Source organism: Conger conger, chromosome 5 (genome assembly GCF_963514075.1).
Source record: "Conger conger chromosome 5, fConCon1.1, whole genome shotgun sequence".
Classification (NCBI taxonomy): Eukaryota; Metazoa; Chordata; class Actinopteri; order Anguilliformes; family Congridae; genus Conger; species Conger conger.
This window is the reverse complement of record NC_083764.1, coordinates 14,094,986-14,115,839: the sequence shown is the minus strand read 5'-3', so window position 1 is coordinate 14,115,839 and position 20,854 is coordinate 14,094,986. Positions and strand designations below refer to the sequence as shown.

Genomic DNA, 20,854 nt, shown 5'->3' with positions numbered 1-20,854 from the left:
CCAGCTAAATATATACTTCTTTTTTTAAGCTGAAAATAAATTGCTTAACTGTGCTTGGCCTTTTCAGTGCTATTGAAAAATGCATTCAGATTATTAATTTCCATTTATCATATTAGAAGGAAAAGAACCACACTGAACTGAATAAAAGGTATTTCAAATGTAGGGGTGATTTCATTATAGATAGCAGATTGTATTCTACCTTTCTATAACCATCAGAATAGCCTTTTCAACATTCGTAGGCAGTGGAGTATTTGACACACTTTCCATGGTAAGATTGAGTGCAAAATGCAACAGAGAAAATGAGTGCCAACTACGCCAATTACCTCCTCCAATTTATAACGTGCTGGTGCGGTAACCATTAGAAATAAATCCAATATTTAATGTTAAGTTTGGGCTGTCTGTTTGGTTACCCATTAAATATTACACAACATGTTGGACAATGGAAAAATAAATATCTACAGACCATGGGACTTTTCTGTAGAATACCCCCTGTAGATTTTCCAAAATTTATTCTGGAATATAAATGTAACAGAAGCAACACCATTGCTCAACTCCATGCAATGCCCATGCATTCTAAAAGTGAACCTCCACCCTACCAAAAAACAAAAACAGATAAATAGTGAAAATTATAGGACAATAATGCTGACCAAACAAAATGGAGCTGGACATGAAATAGCTGAGTTGGGGTTCTGCAGTCACATAAGATTCATTTTCAAGATCTTTTTTTGTGCAGCACAACTATATATACTATTGGCCTATCGTTTCTAGGTAATAAAAGAACATGCCTTGTTTCACTGTGCCGTTACTGTTATGCTTTTACATTTTGGTTTCAATGCTGTTCACTTCAACTTCAAGCAAAATTATCCAAAATTGCACAAGATCTTCTTTGTGATGGACAATCACAGCTGGCATGGCATTTTCACAGGAGAAAAAGCACTAAATTGTGGCAAATTTCCTTTCGTTCAGATTGCGCTGTACACATATGTTCAGAGTGACTCCGCCTCGACTGGAACTCACCTGCCAAAGCTTAACAAGCTCCTTTCAAAGACACAATCTCATCCCCTATTAAATGCAGGTTCAATTTACATTCTGACACTGACTGAAGTCCTCCACCTTTTGTTGAACTTGATACCCATGAACGTGCAGCTGCGTAGCTGCTTCGCTGAACAGCGCATACGATTAAAGATAACCCCTTATCACGCAGCTGGAGACCATGCGGACGAATCCGCCTCTAGTGACGTGTCGCCATTGGGCCACTGGAAGCGACAGTGACATTTGCTCTCCGTCAGCTGGACACGGCGAGGGGTCTGCCGACCATCTGGAGGGCCCCGTGTTCGCCACCTTGAGCCCCCTTGTCCCATATGGCGCATTCGTGCATTACCATCAAATTAGTCTCAGCGGAAGACCGGCTTCTGGGCCACTGATGGAAAAAAAGCCAGTTCCCTCTATTCACAAATCACAAGACAAGTCCTCTAGGGCCACATCAGTCGGGGAAGACATTCTTAATACCTTCAACAGGTAAGGCCAGCAACATCTGTAGTGCCGTTTACTGGCTGAAATTACAAGTCATAAAATGCTGATTGCGTTCCGTTTCTACGACTTCATAGCAATTAAGCGCCTGACATGGATGATAACGTCTGATAACAGCGACTCGGGTTTGGTCATGGACAGCATTTGCTTGCAATTTGTACTGTGAAATGTGAAATTTCGACGGGAGAGTGAGCCCCGATCATTTGCATTGAAATGTCTGCCTCTGTTGCGGGATGAATCTATGATCACTCGGGTGAAACAACAGCGATCAGCACGACTGATCGTGTAATCTCAGCAATGATCTGTACGGCAGGGAGGAGAGACGTAGATCAGCCCCTCTACAGTGTCCGCTGTGACCAGCAGAAGTAGAAAACCGCTCATCGGTGGTCAGTTGTCATTCAGTACAACCCATTTTCCCTAGTACATATCAAGAAATATGGTTTATTGCAGGATTGTCCCACAGCCAGTACACAAGCATCATGTAATGCGTTGCTGAAAATAAGACTGAATCTGGTGTGAAAATACTAGAGTATTTAACCCAACAGAATGGAAATCGAGAGTCAAGTGAAACCCCACACCTCAGCACACGTGTGACCCGGAGAAGCCAAGGCCACCAATGCTCTTGGGCAGAACACCAAGGACACCATGTGCAGACTGCTTCCTGACAGATCCGGTCCACAGAGCTCCATGGGAACGCCAACAGTCTCAGACAGCCGAGTGATCCTCCAAGTTCCGCCAAGTATACACTACTGGGCCAGGAACACTTAAACTAAATCGTATGAATGAACCTCCCGTATCCACAACCGATTTTGATTTCAGGAGATTGCGAGTGTTGCACAAACAAATTGCGTAATCTGAACCGAAACCAGGCCGTTTGACTTTCTTAAGTAAACGCGAGGGGTGAGACCCTGTTCCTGTAGGCTACCGGCACCATCTGGCCACGCATGTGCCACAACACGTTCAGCCCAGAGCACTCCCCCGTGCTCCTTGATCTCATCCCATCCTTCATGTCATCCCCGCACCCCTCCCACTTAAGAGTTCAAACCCTCGCAACCTGTGTCTGCAAAGTGTTCCTGTAAACCCTTTAGCCTGATGTAAACCCTGTTTTTTTATAAATGAAAAACCGCCACACTTTTACATGTTGCAATGGACAAGTTGAGTTGAAAACTAACATATAATACACTCTCAAATAATGTCTGTGCAGGCAATTACAGTTCTAATGCAATAATATTATTATGTTCATATGCATATCTAAATACACTAGAATGGCAAGCTAAACTGGACAGAATTCAAAAGAAAAAGTTGGATTTTATATTTTAGGACACCTGCATTGGCTGGCTTTCGTTCCATCCACAATAGCAATCCCAGCGGCTAATTTCCCCTACTTAATTACATTTTGTGTTTTGAAGGTGAATCAACAGCCTCCCAATAGGTGAAACTGTGGATACCCAGCTCCAAAAACAACCATTTTAACAACTGAAGAGATCAAAGGCAAGGCAAAAATAAAGAGTTAAACTTGCAAGAAATGAAAAATCATGAAAGGATTTAAACGCATGAGATCAATTAATTAAGAAAGAGATTGGCTGCACCAAAAATCTACATACAGGGGTCTCCCAGGACAGGTTTTGAGAACTGCTGGTTTAGGCTTCTGGCTAAGTCGGGTCACAAAACCCCTTTCCTTTCATGAAAAGCATTAGCGGCTCACCGCCTGACCTTTGTATGAGCCATTATTTCAATCAGCGTGCAGCTGAATTCAGTTTTTATTACCGTCATTTAGGGCTTCGCACTGATGATGGATTATGAAATTGCATTCAAACAAAATCAGCTAGAGCAACTTGCCATTAATTAATCTTCACTTCCACCGAGGGTGAACAACTGCAGTTTTTCAGTCTTTTCAAGCTTAACCTGTGCTTTTGACCACACCATACCATACCACACCATACCACAATCTAAAACATTTCAGCAGTAAATATTCAGACATCCCTGGACTTCCCTCTGTAAATGAAGATTCCAGGCACACTTTTATTGCATGCAATTATGTATTTCAATTCTTACATATCAGAACACCTTCCAAGATCAAAGCTTCAACAGACACAATTACTATAAAATGAATGCTTTGCGCCTAACGTTGAGTCTGATATTCCTGGCCTGAGAGTTCCGGTCTGATATTCCCAGAGAGACTACCTGCTGTTCTGTCCCTCGCCTCTGCCATCGCTGCAGTAATTCTTGAGAAAAAGTGGTGGCTATTAACCCCACGCTTAACCTAGTCTCTTACATGATGCATCGGACACATTGCGGGGATCCTTCACCGTCTAAGCCCTGCTTCCTCTCAACAGGAAAACACCCTGAGTGCTTTCAACCAGATTACCAAAGGCTGTGTGCTGGCAGAAACATCTCAACAATATGGCGTGAATGTAGGTATTTGTAGATAAACACAAAGCCCAAGCAATTTATGACATCTAAATGAAGCATCATTTGGACTTCCCTAATGAGAAATCACTAATGAGTCTTGGGCTACTGACCATAGACAAACAGAGCAAGGCCAGTCTGCGTCCAAGAAACATGGGAGATTAAGTTGTTAAAATTATGAATAACAATGCAATTTATGAACTTCTGAAATGTAGCTGCCACTTTTTGGGAGACCGGGTATATGCGAGTTCTGCACAGCTATACAAGTGATGAATTTGACACTGTAAATGTTATTACTGTTTGATTAAACTGGGGTACCTTTTATAGCACCAATAATGTTTTTTTTCCCAAGATGTCCTGATAAAGCATGCGTCCTGACACTGATCATTCTAAATACACTGGAAAATCCTGCTTACATTATACCTTTAATCAAACATTTGAACAGAATAGTGTTTCAAATTTCAAAAGCAATTACGTAAAGATTACTTAAAATTATTTAACCATGATGAGATCATTCCTTCGGCATTTTTCTGAGACGTTGCATGTTGTAACACATTCAGTGACAGTCCTAAAGCTTACTGCGAGGCTTCATTTTGGTCACCATCTTGTCAAAAGGTGTCACTAGTGAAGGCTAGAATGACATTAGATCTGACACAAAGACATCATGGTGTACTATATTACCCGTTAAATTCATGACCACAGGGTGCTGCCAGAAGGTTCACTTTCACAAGTGGGTTTGGCGTGCCACAAAGCATTCAAAGTGACCACTTCTCTGCTTACACAAAGACCTTATAGCGAGTATCAGTTTCCTGCTACTTGGCAGCTAGTCCTGAACAGATTAAGGAGGCCCCACCTGAATGTATACTTTTGTAATGCTACAGGCCATTTTCCTAATAACAGCATGTTGTTGATGTTTCAATTTCACTCGCATCATGCAATTGAGTACATTTCTAACTCATAATTACTGGAATCACAATCTACAAATGTAAGAAAACAACACATTTTGCTAGTTTTTAGAGTGGGGTTTAGAATGGTAAAATATTTTTTTAAATTGGGCTTTCTTAATTCAGGCAAAGCTGACTATGTGTCAACATCATTCAATAAGTTGTAGGACAATAGCCAGACAGACTTTTGTGTAAATAACAATGTGGTGGAATATTCAAAGGCTGCAGCAATTTCACTTGCGCACTGCACAATTCAGTAATTTATTTGCTTTGTAACTTTAAATTATTTTCACTTTGGTCTTTATAATGCCATCATCTGACAATGACTCTGCAACAGTTGTGACTACACTTCAATACAGTTCCAAGCTGTGGAACAGAGAAAGAATACTAAAAGCACCAGAAATCACTCTAAAACTGTATATGATGATGGCTGCCATTTGCTTTCCAAAATGCACGTACCTTTTGAGCAGTATTTTTATACACTGACAGAAAAGCAATCTCTGAACACAATTTTCATTCTGTGAACCAGTTAAGAGAAGAAAAAAAAAAAATGACGAGAGAACCTACAGTTCAGATTCATATGTTGTCACAAAATGACATGTGCATTGATGTTCCAAAGGCCCGATGGCTTTGTAATATTAATGGAGTCAGAATTACACCTATGAGGACGGGGAAGGATTTTACCCCTCTAAACTACTACTTCTGCCTTGGGGAAGGTGATGGTGAAGCCCCTCTCTGTGACACTAGTTAAAACAATTTTGCCGTACATCAGACATAGCAAGGGGGGGGAAGGGGGAGAAAAGAAAAATCAATCAAAAGCTCCATGGCTAACAGCCCTTGACAATGTTTCTGCTGGTGTGGGGGTGATGGATCGCAGACACGGCCAGTGGAAGCGGGCTTAAGACTTCCCTGACCGGCCCCTGGTTCCACACTGGAAGACTGTCACCTTGGATCATACCCACAAACCAGACAGCTTCCTCATTAAGACAGCTTGTCAGACCAGCCAGTCCGTAGTCTACAATTAAAAAATCTGCCAAGCCACGTCACCATAAACAACATGACATAAACCACTAATTACCAGCTACGTTCAACGAGGACTCGCCTAGACTTGTGCAAGTCATTTGAACACTGGGAGAAATAAATGTTCTCAGGTATAACTCTCCACTCCAGTTACAAACAGAGATCTTTAAGACTGTATTTTGTTCCTGTAAAATTTCCCCATTGTCATTTATTCTATCGATTCTATTGTGGCCAACGCACCGTTGAATAAAACTTGCAAAATGTGTTCAATCTGGTCTGGAGTTCTTAACTGCAATTGTAAAACTATAAATTTTAGCTTGGAAAAGATTGCCGAGTTCCTCAGCCAGACTTCCACAGCCGAGTTTACAGCCATTAGGAAATACGAGCAAGAGTTCACCCAAGCAGTATTGTGACATGCACTGGAGTGTGCCTTGCACATTTCTCAGCCATTAAATAAAAACAAGGCTATCTTCCAAAACGTTTGAAGTGCTCCAGCCTGGAACAGCATCCTCTCCCGACATTCCTCTCCATCAGAAGGAGATTATTCTTCATGCACAATGCTCGCATGATTGACACTTGGGGTGAAGCTGGCCCACATTTTCTCAGGTGGACTGCAGCCAGAAAAGCGAACAGGCAGTTCAGGCCGGGCCCTGATAAGCTGTTCGAATAAGAAATGAGGCAACATTTTGCAGCAGCTCCTCCAAAATCAACTTGCCACAGCTTACTCATAAAGGTCAACTGTGTTTTATTTGGAGGAAACAAACATCTCCTTGATGAAACGAAGGCTCTAACTGCACTTGGGGAAAAGGGAGGGAGAGAAAACCCTATAAACTACCGGCTCTGAATGCCGCACAAAGCGGCATTCACAAAGAGATTACAGAGTGAAAATTCTCAGCCGAGAAACAATTTATCATAATTCTCGGCCACTTCTGCTGGATGCGGGCATCGACTTGGCCAAGACAAGAGGAGGACAATGGCGGTTTTGTGCTCTTCCTCTTCTCCTGTCTGAGGAGTGACTGTGACTAAACGGAGCGTTTACATCAAAGAGCCCAGATGATCCCGCGACTGGCAGGCCCAGGTGCCGAGAAACACGGGGTTTGACTCGGCCACAAAGGCCTGTAATGAGCGTTCACCCCTGCCTCGTGAATCCAGGGCCGAATCCGCCAAGGTCTGTTATGACGTTAACACATTTCACAACAAAAGGGCTTTCAACAGCAGATGCTCAAAGTAAAATGCAAAAGTAGAATCGTAGAGGAGAGGTGATTTTCGCTCAAGTTGCCGTCGATTTTTGTTTGGTTTTACAGTTAATATCGTGTGCATACGTGTGTTTCAAATGACACAAAAAGGCAAGCGTGTGAATTTAACTTCAAGGTCAACACTGGCCAGCCAGAGAATGATAAAAGGAAGAGGACAATTTCCTGATTAATCTAGTGTAAAGTAATCGGAGAAGGCCGAGCCGGTGAATGGTGAGTGATTTTTCTAATGATAGTCGTGAGCAAAATGCAGGCCAATGTTAAAGGAAGGTGGAAACATTTGAATAAGAACACTGGGGCCCTGAAACAGCCCTTCCATGAACTTGGCTATCATTCAGAATTTGTAAAAAACGTTTTTAGTTTTTCAATCTGTGGCTAAAAAAGGGTTGGGCACTGAAAAGGGTCAGCCTTTTCAGTGCCCGATGGCTAGGTGCATGAACCTGAGACAGCTGAATGTCTTTTGTTTGTTTACTTAATCTCATGTGTTAAGCTTTTCAGGGCAATTAAAAAGTAGATCAGTGAAGACGAGGTTGACACAAACCTCAGACCTTTTCCCTGTAAAGAAGCTCACTTATGACATAAATTTGAAATTTGAGAAATGTTGGAAGATGTCTCATGTGGAAAACCAGGATAAACAATTTTTTCATTTGTCTTTTTCTTTAATGGTGGAATTTTGCTAATGGGTTTGTGGCCCTCTGCTATTTTTGTATTTTTTAGAACACACTTTGTACGTTTACATTTGTAAATGGTGTCTTTGTCTGTTCTTGTCTCGTGTAGATCGGTGTGTTCATGTTTTTGTATTTTTAAAAACCTGTCGGTAGAAGCCTGCATATTTTATGTATACGTAGCCACTAGTCAGTTCTGCATGCCCAAATTGAATAAAACATTGAATGTATAGTCTCAGAACCTGAAAGGGGGTAAAGTCATGAGAAATCAAAATGCAGGGCTTACTTATTGCATGATTCCTCAATGTGATTCAACAAAATAAAACGATATAGATTTCTACCCTAGCACTGAATTTTAGTGCCATAAAAGGTTGTAAAATCATCTCCACTGTGTCCTTCCAATGTTTTATAAACACATTTATCATATTGGGTTGCATTCGACTGTTGTACTTATATTTTGCCTGGCATTTCCATTGCTTTCTATTGGAGTGAAAAAATAAATGTATCTATCCTGGACTTCACCATCACTATAGCATTTAAAACATTACCGCCTTATCATCCCAAGAACATACATACTGGTTGATGGCTTGTTTTTCAGGTAAAAGTTGCGAAATAATTTATTCCTTCAACTTTCCACGCAATAACAACGAGCACAGAAATAACGAATTAAGACAGAGGCACTTTCAGGTCTGTTGAGAAGCTGAAATGCAACTTTGTAATCAGATCGTGCTTCTCGCTGGTAGAACTCCAGCTATTTAACCTTCACCTACGGGCTGCTGCAGACATTCCAATTTCTTTATTAGAAATTGGCTGCCATGAAACAATGTTAGCCTGTTGAGTTAACTTGACCCTATCAAAGTTCTCAGCTGGATGTAAATGATGTCACTGACAAACACGGGCTGAACTCTACACTCTCCTGTCTTTTCTGAATATCAATGAGCCAACAGGAAAGGCACATCTCACTGATTCAAATTTATCTCCATGAAATGTCAATTGATTCTTGCATATTCAGATGCATCAAATATTCAGCCAAAGCTTTTCGGGTTTTGTTTTGTTTCCGAGGATGAAGCGGTAAATACCTGAATGTACACAAGTGTTCCGTGCAAATTCTTCAAAATGTTCATTCACCCCAAACAACCTTGTTAATCGCAATTCAAACACAGAGAGCCACAGTTAACCAGTACCACATGTGGGGAAAAGATTTGAGCAGGACTCATGGGAAAGACAAATGCCCAGTTGGTTTAGGGTATTTTAGGAAAGTCACAGGGGGGGGAGGGAGGGAGGTTGTGCTTTCCACGTGCTCGTTGACTGTGTACTGCGAGGGAGGGGGGAAAAACCCCAGCACAAACATCATGTGGGCTTTGTTATTCTTTCAAGCAAACAACCATGCTCGGAACATAACTCCCGTTGACAACGCCTGTCACACAAAAGAGGACCATGGCTAACTTCATTCTACTAAGGAGCGATTATTTCAGTGTCCTTAAAAACAGCAGTGACATGCACATTTATACACTATATCTAAACAGGTGTAGGGTGCCATAAAGAGCACAGGATGAGAAGCAGGCCTTGAAAACACAAAATGAAGATGGTGGGGGAAAAACAGTCAGATTAAAACAGCCAGTGCATGACGGAAAAGAATCTTTGGCGGTTACCGACCTTGGCCGCAGTGCATCTCTGCCTCAAAATACCATTTTTCTATTTTGTTCCCCCAAGTCTATGATGTAGACTAAATAAAGACCACATAGTACTTGTATAAACGTTTTCCTACAAAAGGGAACTTTTCATCTGAAATCTACCGTAAAAGAATGAATCTGCACAAAGTGCACACTCCGAGATGTGCATTCCGAGTGCTTACGGACAGAACACTGAAAACGGGGAGCGAGGGGGTGATTTAAGAGAACCTCCAACTCTTTGTTTAAGTGAGGGGCTATAAATCCCATGTTTTGTCAGAGGAGTCGGCTTTGTACGTTTAATGTACCAGTAAGTGACAGCCCACTTGTCTCTCCAACCAGCAGGTGGGAGCTGCATAACTTCATCAGAAAAACACACGGGGAGGGGAGGGGAGGGGAGGCATGCATTACGGATTCCCATCTACATTTAGATACAATCATTTATGCAGACGTTACCGGCCAATGCCCGTTCTACCAGCCTACCTCAAAATCTGACACAACTGAAAAAAACAGCCAATGGGTTCCACAGTGGTTACACTGTGAAGGAAGCAAGCTCAGACTGATTGAGTCAGGCTAGAGAGGACTCCCAGGAACAACTGTTTTTTCAAGGGCATTTCACATGACACAATACAAACAAAAACCACACTGAATAGCTTTGGGCCGCTCAGGTCTGAATGCAGAATCTGAGTGTGCCTTTGAAATCAAGCTAGCCAAGGGGGTACTCTACCCAGTGTTACAGTACAATTAACCTCCCGTGTAAATATGTAAGGCCTCCTTCGAATATAACCGCACTCATAAAAACCCACTTTCTGTCAGTAGGATATGCTGAGGTGAAGCTGAATGCAGGTGAACCGCAGGCATTCATTCTATTGCCAGCCCATTTAAGAGGAGGTGGAACTACAAGCCATGAACACAAAACACAGCTTGAACAGCAAATTGCCTACAGTCTTTAGAGTAAGTGCCAATGTCGGGTGGCGCTCCTGTCGCCCGTTAAAGCTAAAGATGCAAAGGGTTGTGGGAGTGTTCTGTACCAATTCTTCCACAGTTCCACAGCCTTTTCCGCTCTGCCAACACTGACGGGTTACAGTTAAGACAACTTTTATAGCATCAAGATTATATGCTATCTCAATATTTGTAATTACTCAATAGGCAACAACCATTAAATAAATAAAGAAGAAGGCTATGCAGCTGCACAAGGTTGTATTGTGTTCTTCAGTGCATACAGAGACATGACAGAGCTCATAAAAAGCATAATACTGCCACATTTCCTCCATTTTCTTCAGTTCTGGAAGTTCCATTCATCAACAAAATAAGAAATATGCCTCCAGCAAGCCAGCTGATATAATCACAAAGTAGAGAGACGTCTACATCATGTAAGAGTGATGTGATTCTGGTTTGCATCATTCCTACAGGATATAGGCCCAAGTGCATTAAAGTATAAAATAAGCAAAAAAAGATCCCACCATTAGGGAAGCAAGTTTTCAAAAGGAAAGGAACGGATGCACTCACAGTACTCTGAACTCCCCAAAAACAGTGAATTTATATTGAGGACTAAATGCACACTTAGTTTAAAAGATGGATGTTTGTGCTGCAGCTAGCTGAACTTAAATGCTCTGGAAAAAATAGAGCATCTAAATCAAGGCTTTGCTGAAGCAATGTACTCATGTGCAGTTGTTATTTGTGTGCGTGCGTGCACACACACACACACAGGCACGCACATACACACGTAAGCACGCAGGTATGTACACACAAACCTATTAATCAGTTCTTGGAGGCATATGGGTCAACAATTTGCCGATGAGCTACTAGCATAGCTACAACATAGCTAAGAGGCTACTGCATAAACTTGTTTTTAATTGCCACACACGCACACCCTTGGCATCCCATCAAAATTATCTGATTTACACATTTGGCAACAGGCACATCTGCACTGCCAAATGTGGTCTTTTGTAGAATTGGATCTAATTATGACAATTAAAAATGCATCTTTGCAACCTTTGAGTCATGTATATATCAAAAACCATAACCATCCATTGTTAATCATTTGCCATGCTAGATGTGGAGAATTTGACCCAGTAAATGTGTACATAGTTGACTTAACTACTTTATCCACTGAGAATGTAAATTAATTGGGTGCATTATACATGTAGAATATCTGTCATAGCAAACAATGTGAAGGATTAATATTAACTATAACGTTACAAAAGTCCATGAAAACGATAATGGACTGACAATTTTACACAATTCTCTGGAGAACTGGATCTTTGTCATCACTCTGGCTGATCTCATTTCGTCTTTTTTTATTGCTACCCTTGTGCATACCCTCCCATACATTTGGTGGCAGTATTTTTAAATGTAATTTTGCAATGTCTGATTTATTTTAAAGTACTTGGCCCTTGTTTCCATTTCAGCTCTGAAACATCAGGGTCAGTGCAGTTTTTTTGTAATTATTTTATAAATTCTTTTTAAACAATCTTTGCAATGCTCACTCACACACAACACACACAACACACACACACACACAACACACAGTTTTTGTTTTTTGGAGGGGGGGGGGTGGCTGTTCCAAATCACTGTGCACTGGCTGTGCAGAAGGGTTTGTTATTATTTTACCCCAGAGCGTTTGAAAATCCTGTCAGACGCTCCTCTCACATGACACACTGTCTGGGAGCTAAAGGTATAACTGAAAACACAGCTGCTGAAGGGGGGGGGGGGTGTTCAGAACAGGTTTATGAAATATGTCTTCTCAATATGGCATAAAAAAATAAGCAAAGATGCGTCAAATATTTTGAGGTACATTCCACTGTTGTACTTTTGCTGTTTATTCTGGCTAGGAAAACTGCTCACAGCTCAAATTCAACAGACTTAAGAGGAGGAGCTGCATTGTGACAGCACATGACACCGTTCGCACTCTGAAAGGAAAGTCAGATTTCCCACAGACCAAAGTAAAAAAAGAAAAAGAAATAAATTTGGAAGGCCTAGCACAGGGAGGGGGGGGGACGGGGGGGCCTGAAGTTCAAAAACAGGCTGGCAATATGATGCGTTTATGCGCCATAATCTTATCTGAGATAATGTTATGATGCTAAATTCTCTGGGGAAGGGAAAGCCACCAGCATCAATAAAAACGAAACACCAAAATCCTTCTTCTGAGCTTTTTTTCTATAGCCACTATCAGGAATAAAGTCAAGTCAGCGCTTTAAAAAGCTCTTAAAATACCACCACAAAATGGAGCACCTAATCGCCATTGCCGAGGTAATCCACAAAATGCTGCGATGACAAAGAAAAGGGTGTATAAGAATAACTGTGTCTGAGAGGATGGCCAGCTCTGTGAAAGGAACAATTCCCCCACTCCAAGTCATCTCTCCATGCGCCGATAGTCGGCGAAGGCACTCTCATCGTGCGCGGCGACATCACGGACAGCCCTCCCGTCGCCTCCGTAGACGCGGTGTTTGAAGTAGCTCCACAGAGCCGTTTGCTCACTCATTACCTCGTAGTCACAAAAGCCCAAAGAACAAAGCTGAAGGCATAGTCAAATACAAGATTTTGGGCGCAGTTCCCCAGACGCAGAATTGGCAGGTCTGAATAGGGTTACTCAGGTTTATTTCCTGAAAGCTAACAACTCCCATTTAAAGGGACGGCGAAAAGGGAGAAGGCATTTAAACCCAAACAGTTTTTTTTTTTTTTTTTAGCTTCACAGTGTGCTACGTTTAACAAGTCTGTCTGGTTTGCAACGAGAACAGCACGCTCATTTAAAATGGTGCTTTTAAAGCAGCTATATGCTGACAAAACATTTACATCACAAGTCAGAATTAATAAACCCAAGGGGAAATTATGCAGCGCTTGTGAAATATGAAGGAAATAAATTTAAAAATCTTTATAGTTGCAAAAATACTTGACATGTTCTGTCAGGTATTGATTTATCATGCATAATCTTAAACTTCACAAAACAACAACAAATACCTTGCCGGGTTGCAAACGAATTCTGTCGAGCGTTTAAAATAAGGCAGAACAATTCTTACATGGGTGCTGCGATAAGCAACTTCTGACTGCCATCTAACCTGTAATAAAACAGATATCTGGTTCTGCTGCAGTGAACCGTCAGCAGCTTAGCCTCTCTGCTTAGCGTCGTCTCGCTCAACAGCCCGTGGGTCACTCACCAACGATAGGAGGGCGTCCATAAAAGGACCATCGTCTCAAACTTAATTACCCAGACGCAGGGCTAGTTTGGCATACCTCAGCACTAAATTCACATCACTTGGATGTGTGTTCAAATGAAGCCTGGCTCTCTGTCTGCTTTCTGTTGGAGGAGAATAACTTCAGCAGAGCTGTAACCTCCCCCGTTCACCAGTAATTCAAGGATGCAGATGAAACGCATACAGCATACAACTGAGGCCATTCCTGTGAGGCTGTATGAGAGAATTGTCAAGTGAAAGTTAAAAGAGAATCGTTTTCAAATAACATTTTACCATTTTATTATATTCCTGTGATACATTATTCTAATCATATGCAAAGTTTATTGTTGACAGTTCAGGCCTTCAAAAAGTATTCTTCTCTCAAACTTCTCTCAAGTTTTTACATAAAACAGGAAAGCTGGGTTCAGGTTCGTTCATCTCAGGAATCACAGAGTAGAAAGTTGCTTACTGATTCACAAATCAAGCATTCGTTTTCCCCCCTTGTGGCTTTCTCATATTTCCAGAAATAAGCAGAAAACATTGATTTCACACACTGAATGGGTGGACATCCCCTTTGGCTGTTGGGATAAGTTCCCTTTGTTCGTAAATTGACTTGGTTTGAGGCCATAACTTGGTTCCCCATCCTGGCAAGTAGCACCTGTGTGCCTGCCCTTAATGGGAAATTCAATTTAAATTTCAATATATCTACATTAAAACCTTGTTACAGAAAACTGGTTTAGAGAAATGCATTGGGCGGTAAAAGGCCCTGAATTGTATTCAAAAAGATGATATAACTGAATTTCCAAACTGAATGAAAACTACTTGGATAACTGAAAGTAAAAAAAAGACATCTAGCTAATTTTATCAAAGGCTAGACATAAAAGGGAATTGTTTAGACTGCAGGGACAGAATGTCCTTCTTTGAGTGAAACTTGGTAAACAGACTTTCCACTATTAAAACAGGATACAAGAATAAACAAAAAAAGTTCACACTCAAACAACTAAAGAAATAACTGTGTATTTATTTATGTATCGTCTAGTGACAATCAGACATTTATAAACAGGCTACATAGACTACACGGGGTACAAAAGGTGATAAGGTCAAATAGAGGCCCTTTTGGCACCACTAATTAGGAAAGGGCCACAGGCAGAGTGATAGGGCCATTGTGAAAGTCAACTCATTCCCTAGGTCCTATTTGCGCCACAGGTAGATGCAACAGAGCAGACCACATAGATCAGCATGTTGACGTTGCTTCCTCGTTTCAGAGCATTGCGTTTAAATGTAAAGTGATCCTTTAGCTAATTTCCATAATACTGCAGGCATAATTACACCATTTGCTAATCAATCTCCAAATAGTGTAATTTGGCATTTGTCATCCTGTGGTTTTGATTAGTCTAATGCAATTAATCCATGGTTAAGGCTTTCTGATTAATTAAACCAGCAATTATACAGACAGCTGTATTTTACACTTATTTTTTCCCCATTGGTGAATTAATCTGTAGATGTAGGCTACACTCAAACAGATGTGGGAACTGGTGCTTTATTTCGGCGGAACAGCATTTTAATTTGGAAGCTCTTCACTCTCCTTGGCAGTAACCTGAGGCTGTTTGTTGTAATAGGTTTACAGACCAGTCGACCACTAATCATATAATCTAAAATTCAAACTGTTCAGAGTTCAGAGGCTGATCAGAGTTAAAATAGATACAGTACCTATATACACAAAAATAACACTAGTAATTAAACCTATTATACATTTTAAAGGCAAGAAGGTGGCAACATGGACATATCATATTTTTCTGATTCTTAAAATACAAAGATACAAAATGGGGAATAAATAATCAAGAAAAAATTATAGAACACCGTTTTTATTTAAGATATTTAAAAACAACAGACTTTCCTCAAGAAATCACCACTTTAACTGCTTAATAGATAGTAGGATACCACCCTCCTGCACGTATTTTAAAAATGTCACCAGTAGATGAATCCAGTATTTTAACCAAAATGTAAATATTGCCATTTCAGATAATTTCCACAACAAAATAAAAGTCTAGGTCAAAGGAATAAAATGTATTGCTTCACTCTTCAACATTTTCTTTCCAGTTGTATCTAAAAGTGCACATATAACACCAGTGTTGAGTCAGAGGTAGTGGTACATTCCTAAAATATTTTGGAGAGCTGTGTTTTGTTGATGGGGGTCTAGCCCTGATAAAGTTGGTCTCTCGCGGTTGGAAGTGGATAGGCAAGGGTATATGCTTTAACCTGTGCTTTGATTTTAACACCATCTACAGAACAAAAGAGCACTCTACATCTATGAAATCTAAAATATTGATAATTCAGAAAATATTGCCTTTTAAACGAAAGGTTGGTTTAGGGTTCTATTTGCATAAACCATAAGTAAGATAAAAACCTACTCATTGTGATTACCATAATTCACCATAAGCAAAGTTTCTGACAAGTGAACTGCCTTTTTATATGATCTGATCCACATTAGAATATAAATATTTAGGCTACCTTATTATAGGCGAACACTTATGGATTTTAACAGCACCCATGATATACTGTAGCTTCCGTAAATCTTGGGCAGGTTAGAATACTACTAACGTTAATTTAGATATACGAGGAAGTTCCCTAGTTCACCTTCGTGTAAAAGAACTTGTGTGAACGGTTTCACAATACCTTTGACAATACGGACATATATCTTACTACACTTGTGATCACCAGCCTAAATGTCATGAGTGCGTAACACTACTAAAACGTGCAAATGGGATCACGGACCCCATCCGAGCGGCTGATAAACAAGCATTACCAATCTTCGTCAAAAGTTTCCCAAATAGCATAGCGCTGTTTTTTTAGGAGCATACTGTACTGCGTCGCGTTCACCTACTAACCTTAAGCGAACCATTAAGACAAAGCTTAATTGATCATCTTCTGTGGTTTACACTTTCCAACCCCTCTCTGTAAATCATGCCATCAGAAAAAATAAGACGGATCGTATTACTTTATTCACGAAAACAATCCCGATATATACAATCTAAACACATTACATGGACGGAGGGAGCGCTTGGACCGCTTTCATATCATTCCCACGATGCGGCTTTAAACGTCTGTTTTAGATACCTGTGGGGCGTTTTGAATGTACCCGTTTAGAATCCGATACCATAAGGACATAACTCAAAATAAATCCAATCGTAGCCGAAATAAAGCCACAACAACGGCCGCAACAGTCTTGACAAAGTTTCCAACTTTGCCGACGTGCACACCTTGATGGGAACGTTTCCAGCCAAACATTCTGTAACTTTCCTAGTCGTTCGAAACAGTAAAATGTTTATAAAACAACCAACAACTTACCAGCTGTGAATTGGGATCCGGCTCGGAGAATATGTAAACATAACAGTAACAGATTGAGAGCGATCGTATCCATGCTTGTTTATTGAGTTTTCAAAGTTTAAAAATTGTTTCGATTGCTTTGGTTATTCCTGCCGATTCATGCGCTCCATTCTCACGGCTCCACTCTCTCGGCTACTTTGTTTCTCGGTGAGTGGAGAGAAGGTCCATGACGTCAGCTTTCTCTCCAATTCAAACGCCGCTGTTTGAAAATCTTCCCTTCTCGGGGAAAGAAAGCTCCCTCTGCTGTTACCAGGTCGCTACTTCAGTTGGACGATTTCTTTATTTTTGACAAATAGGGTGCTTGTTCAGGAGGAATCAGTTTCGAGCTGGGGCTACGAAGATCCCACAAATCTTTATACTACGTGAATGCGTGAATCTATTCATTTGTATCAAGTCTATCCACGTGGCACGAAGATCAGTGAAGTTCTGCAGTGCCTGCTTTGAACTGATACCCGTGAGTGAGCAGATCATTTTCAGGTTGTTGAACTCCATTGAACGATTGAACCGTTAAAGGGGGTTAACATTAAGAGATGAATGAGCTACGACTTTTAAACACAGTCCGAATTCGAAGCGACAACAATATATCACCGTCAATACAACTTACTGCGAATGTGATTTTCAACTAAACTGGCACCCATCTTTATTAACGTGCTAATAGACACACCAGGCTGTTGCTGAAACCGACTGGGACAAACTATCCTGTCACTATAGGCTATAACGTTACCTTGCCCTGTGCCAGACGACGTTGATGCATACTACACGCGTCCCGTGACACTTTGCGACAATAACGAACAGTACCGACAAGCAACAGAGTTGATCCAATTTTTGACTGTGTGTAAATTATACACTATAATTTGAGAAATACAGTGTGTGTGCGTGGAGTGTGTCTGTCTGTATGTGTAGGCTGGTGTGACTCGTTTTATTACTTTATTGCATATTAGTAGATGTGGCTCATGACTCTGAGAAATGAATAATACGTTGGCAAGGCTATGATCTAGCGTTATAGTTTTGAAATTACCCAGTTGCGAAATCGCACCATGTGCACTATAGTAGGCTACAGCCTAATCAAAGAAACTGTTTCAGCATCTCAACGGTTTAAACATCTATGGTCTCAAAGTAGTCCGCCCGTAGGCTGTTCTAGTTTAATTCTGTATCATCGGTTAGACGAGCATTCGGACGTCCTGAAGATAAAACGGTCTTTTTATGAATTATTTAACAACACATAGACTAGCGACTCTGTGAAAGTGAATTGTGCAATTTCGCTATAAAATAAGAACATCGCTAACACGATCCAGTTATTGATTATTACATATGCCTATAATTATAACGTCACGTTTTTCCGATTATTTATCTCAGCGAGAATTTTTTTTATTTTTAGGGGATAATAATGTTTCTTGAATGAAAAAATTGTTATTACGACATTAATTAGCCTAACACAGTAATTCACGAAGGGTAGCCTAGACCAGCATCATTAAATAGGCCTACTTCTTCGCCCTCTCTTTGAGAAAACATAATAAAGTTCAGCTGGTAAGACGTTCATGGGCTACAAAAACAACAAAAACAAATAAATAAAATCCGAATAGACGCACCCAGCGTTCTTCACTGGCCCCTGTAACTTAAGGTGACGGACTACTACTGCTGACCCTTTACCACCTGTCTGCAGCAGCATCCGGGCTGTCTGATTCACATGAGAACAGATTTAAAAAGTGAAGAGTAGCATGACTTGATTTGACGTGGTCTTGTAATTATACACCGTGGATGGCAAGCCTGTTGAAGGCTTATCAAAATACGCAGTCTTACACCGAACCGGCAAGGCACTCGCTTGGGTAAGGGTTTGAGCTGTGGGCAGCGCTGCGGTGTAAACATTCCAAATCAAAGGCCTTGTCAAATCCGTAGCTGAAAGAAAAGTGGCCTGGGATTTTATTTATTTATTTATTTATTTGCCGATTTCAGGTGTCAAAATGCTTGGACAACGCATTGTCAATTCTAGCCTCGCACCACATAGCAAATAACCCCAAGACTCTTGCTCTGAGATTCACAGAGGGTACTACGGGTGAGGGCAATACAGTTCTGACAAAACAAGACACGATTTGAAAATGAAAAAAGGAGAGGGGAAAAAAACAACAATCCAAATACAACAAAGTGAATGTGTTAGTGCTGCTTAAGGCTACATGTTGGTCCTTCCCACTCTGAAAAGAGAAAGTAAAGAAACATAAACAAGCTCTTCAAACGGCCACTTTCTTAACAAGGACTGTGTGTATACAATTCCGCAGGGCTAAAGGTAGAGCAGGCTTATTAAAGGAGCTTCTTTTCCCCAGTAGTGTTGGGTAGACAGTAAAGGAAGGGTATGGTGCAAAGTGATTTTAAGTAAAGAATGGTCATCCACAGCTCTCTAACAACCCGTTTCCACAGATGGAACCATGCCAAGGTGGTCCCTGTTGGAATTGCCAGGTTGAAAGACTGGCAGTATATAAAACAAATGTAAATACAATGTGAGGTGTGCTGTGAAAATGACATGGCCAATATGGATCGATGCCTAAAATGTACTTAAATAGCATGCTTTAATTTGGTTAATGCTTTGGGACCTAGTAAGCTATATTTTGCATTAATCAGTATTATCTTGATGTAATTAATAATAACACAGCTACATATGCTCTCAATGGCAGATGGAATACACCTTAATGCCCATACCTTTGTGAGTAGAAGCAAAGTACTTAATGTACACTCATAATGTAAATTATGACACTTTATTTGTTTTTTTAGGCGTATTGGTGTAGCTCACCCACTTCAATGTCCCTTGTGTTGTGTATTCAGAGATGCTCTTCTGCATACCACTGTTGTAATGCATGGTTATTTTTTTTGAGTTACTGTTACCTTCCTTGAATCAGCTTGAATCAGTCTGGTCATTCTCCTATGACCTCTTTCATTATCGAGGCATTTTCAGCCCCAGAACCCCCGCTCACTGGGTGTTTTTTGTTTTTCACACCATTCTCTGTAGAGACTCTTGCTTGTGAAAATTCCAGGAGATTAGCAGTTTCTGAGATGCTCAAACCACCTTATCTGGCACCAACAATCATCATGGTCAAAGTCAATTAGATCACATTTCTTCCCCATTCTGATGGTTGGTCTGAGCCTCTTGACCATGTCTGCATGCTTTTATGCATTGAGTTGCTGCCTCATGTATGGCTGAATAGATATTTTTGGATTAAGGGAATTTTGCCATGAAATCTCTTAATAGCTAATCTGTTGAGCTGTATATTGACCAAAGCTTTGCAATTGAGTAAAACAACATCACAACAGTTTGCTAACCCCTACTCTTGTTCTGCTTGTAACCAGTCCATCAGCAGAGAGGTTATGAGGCCAGAGTTTCATGGTCAGTTCTCACTCAAATTTTAATGCAGTGAAAACCTGGGCAAAGCCTCACTTGTGCCAATGAGGCTGCCTCCAGATTTAGGAGAAAGGGAATTAGAAAGAATCTATTGCATGTATATGAAACTATTATAATATATCCTATGATCAAACGCTCAGTTATATGCACCCAACAATATATGAATTTGTACAACTAGTATTCATTTATATTTGTGATATTAATGTTTAAATGTTATCTGAGCACGAAGAGCTGTATCACATTAAAACACCTGGTGATTCATTACTCTCCTAAAATGATTGGCAATTTACCAATGTTAGGTATATTAGGCATTATTACAGGCACTTTAGCAGATGCTCTTATCCAGAGCTACTTACGCTTTTGCATTTCTATGTTGCATTCACTTGTATAGCTGGATATGTACTGAAGCAATTCAG

At 40.7% G+C, this 20,854-nt stretch overlaps 1 protein-coding gene across 1 annotated transcript in view; it reads right to left on the bottom strand.

Moving 5' to 3' along the window:
* ptprk (protein tyrosine phosphatase receptor type K) overlaps nucleotides 1-17,209 on the bottom strand; it is a 133,258-nt gene extending 116,049 nt beyond the window's left edge. The window contains 1 exon segment of the mRNA XM_061244050.1: nucleotides 17,012-17,209. Coding sequence (XP_061100034.1) covers nucleotides 17,012-17,084 — 73 coding nt within the window. The 5' untranslated portion in view covers nucleotides 17,085-17,209.
* Between the last annotated feature and the right edge of the window lie 3,645 nt (nucleotides 17,210-20,854).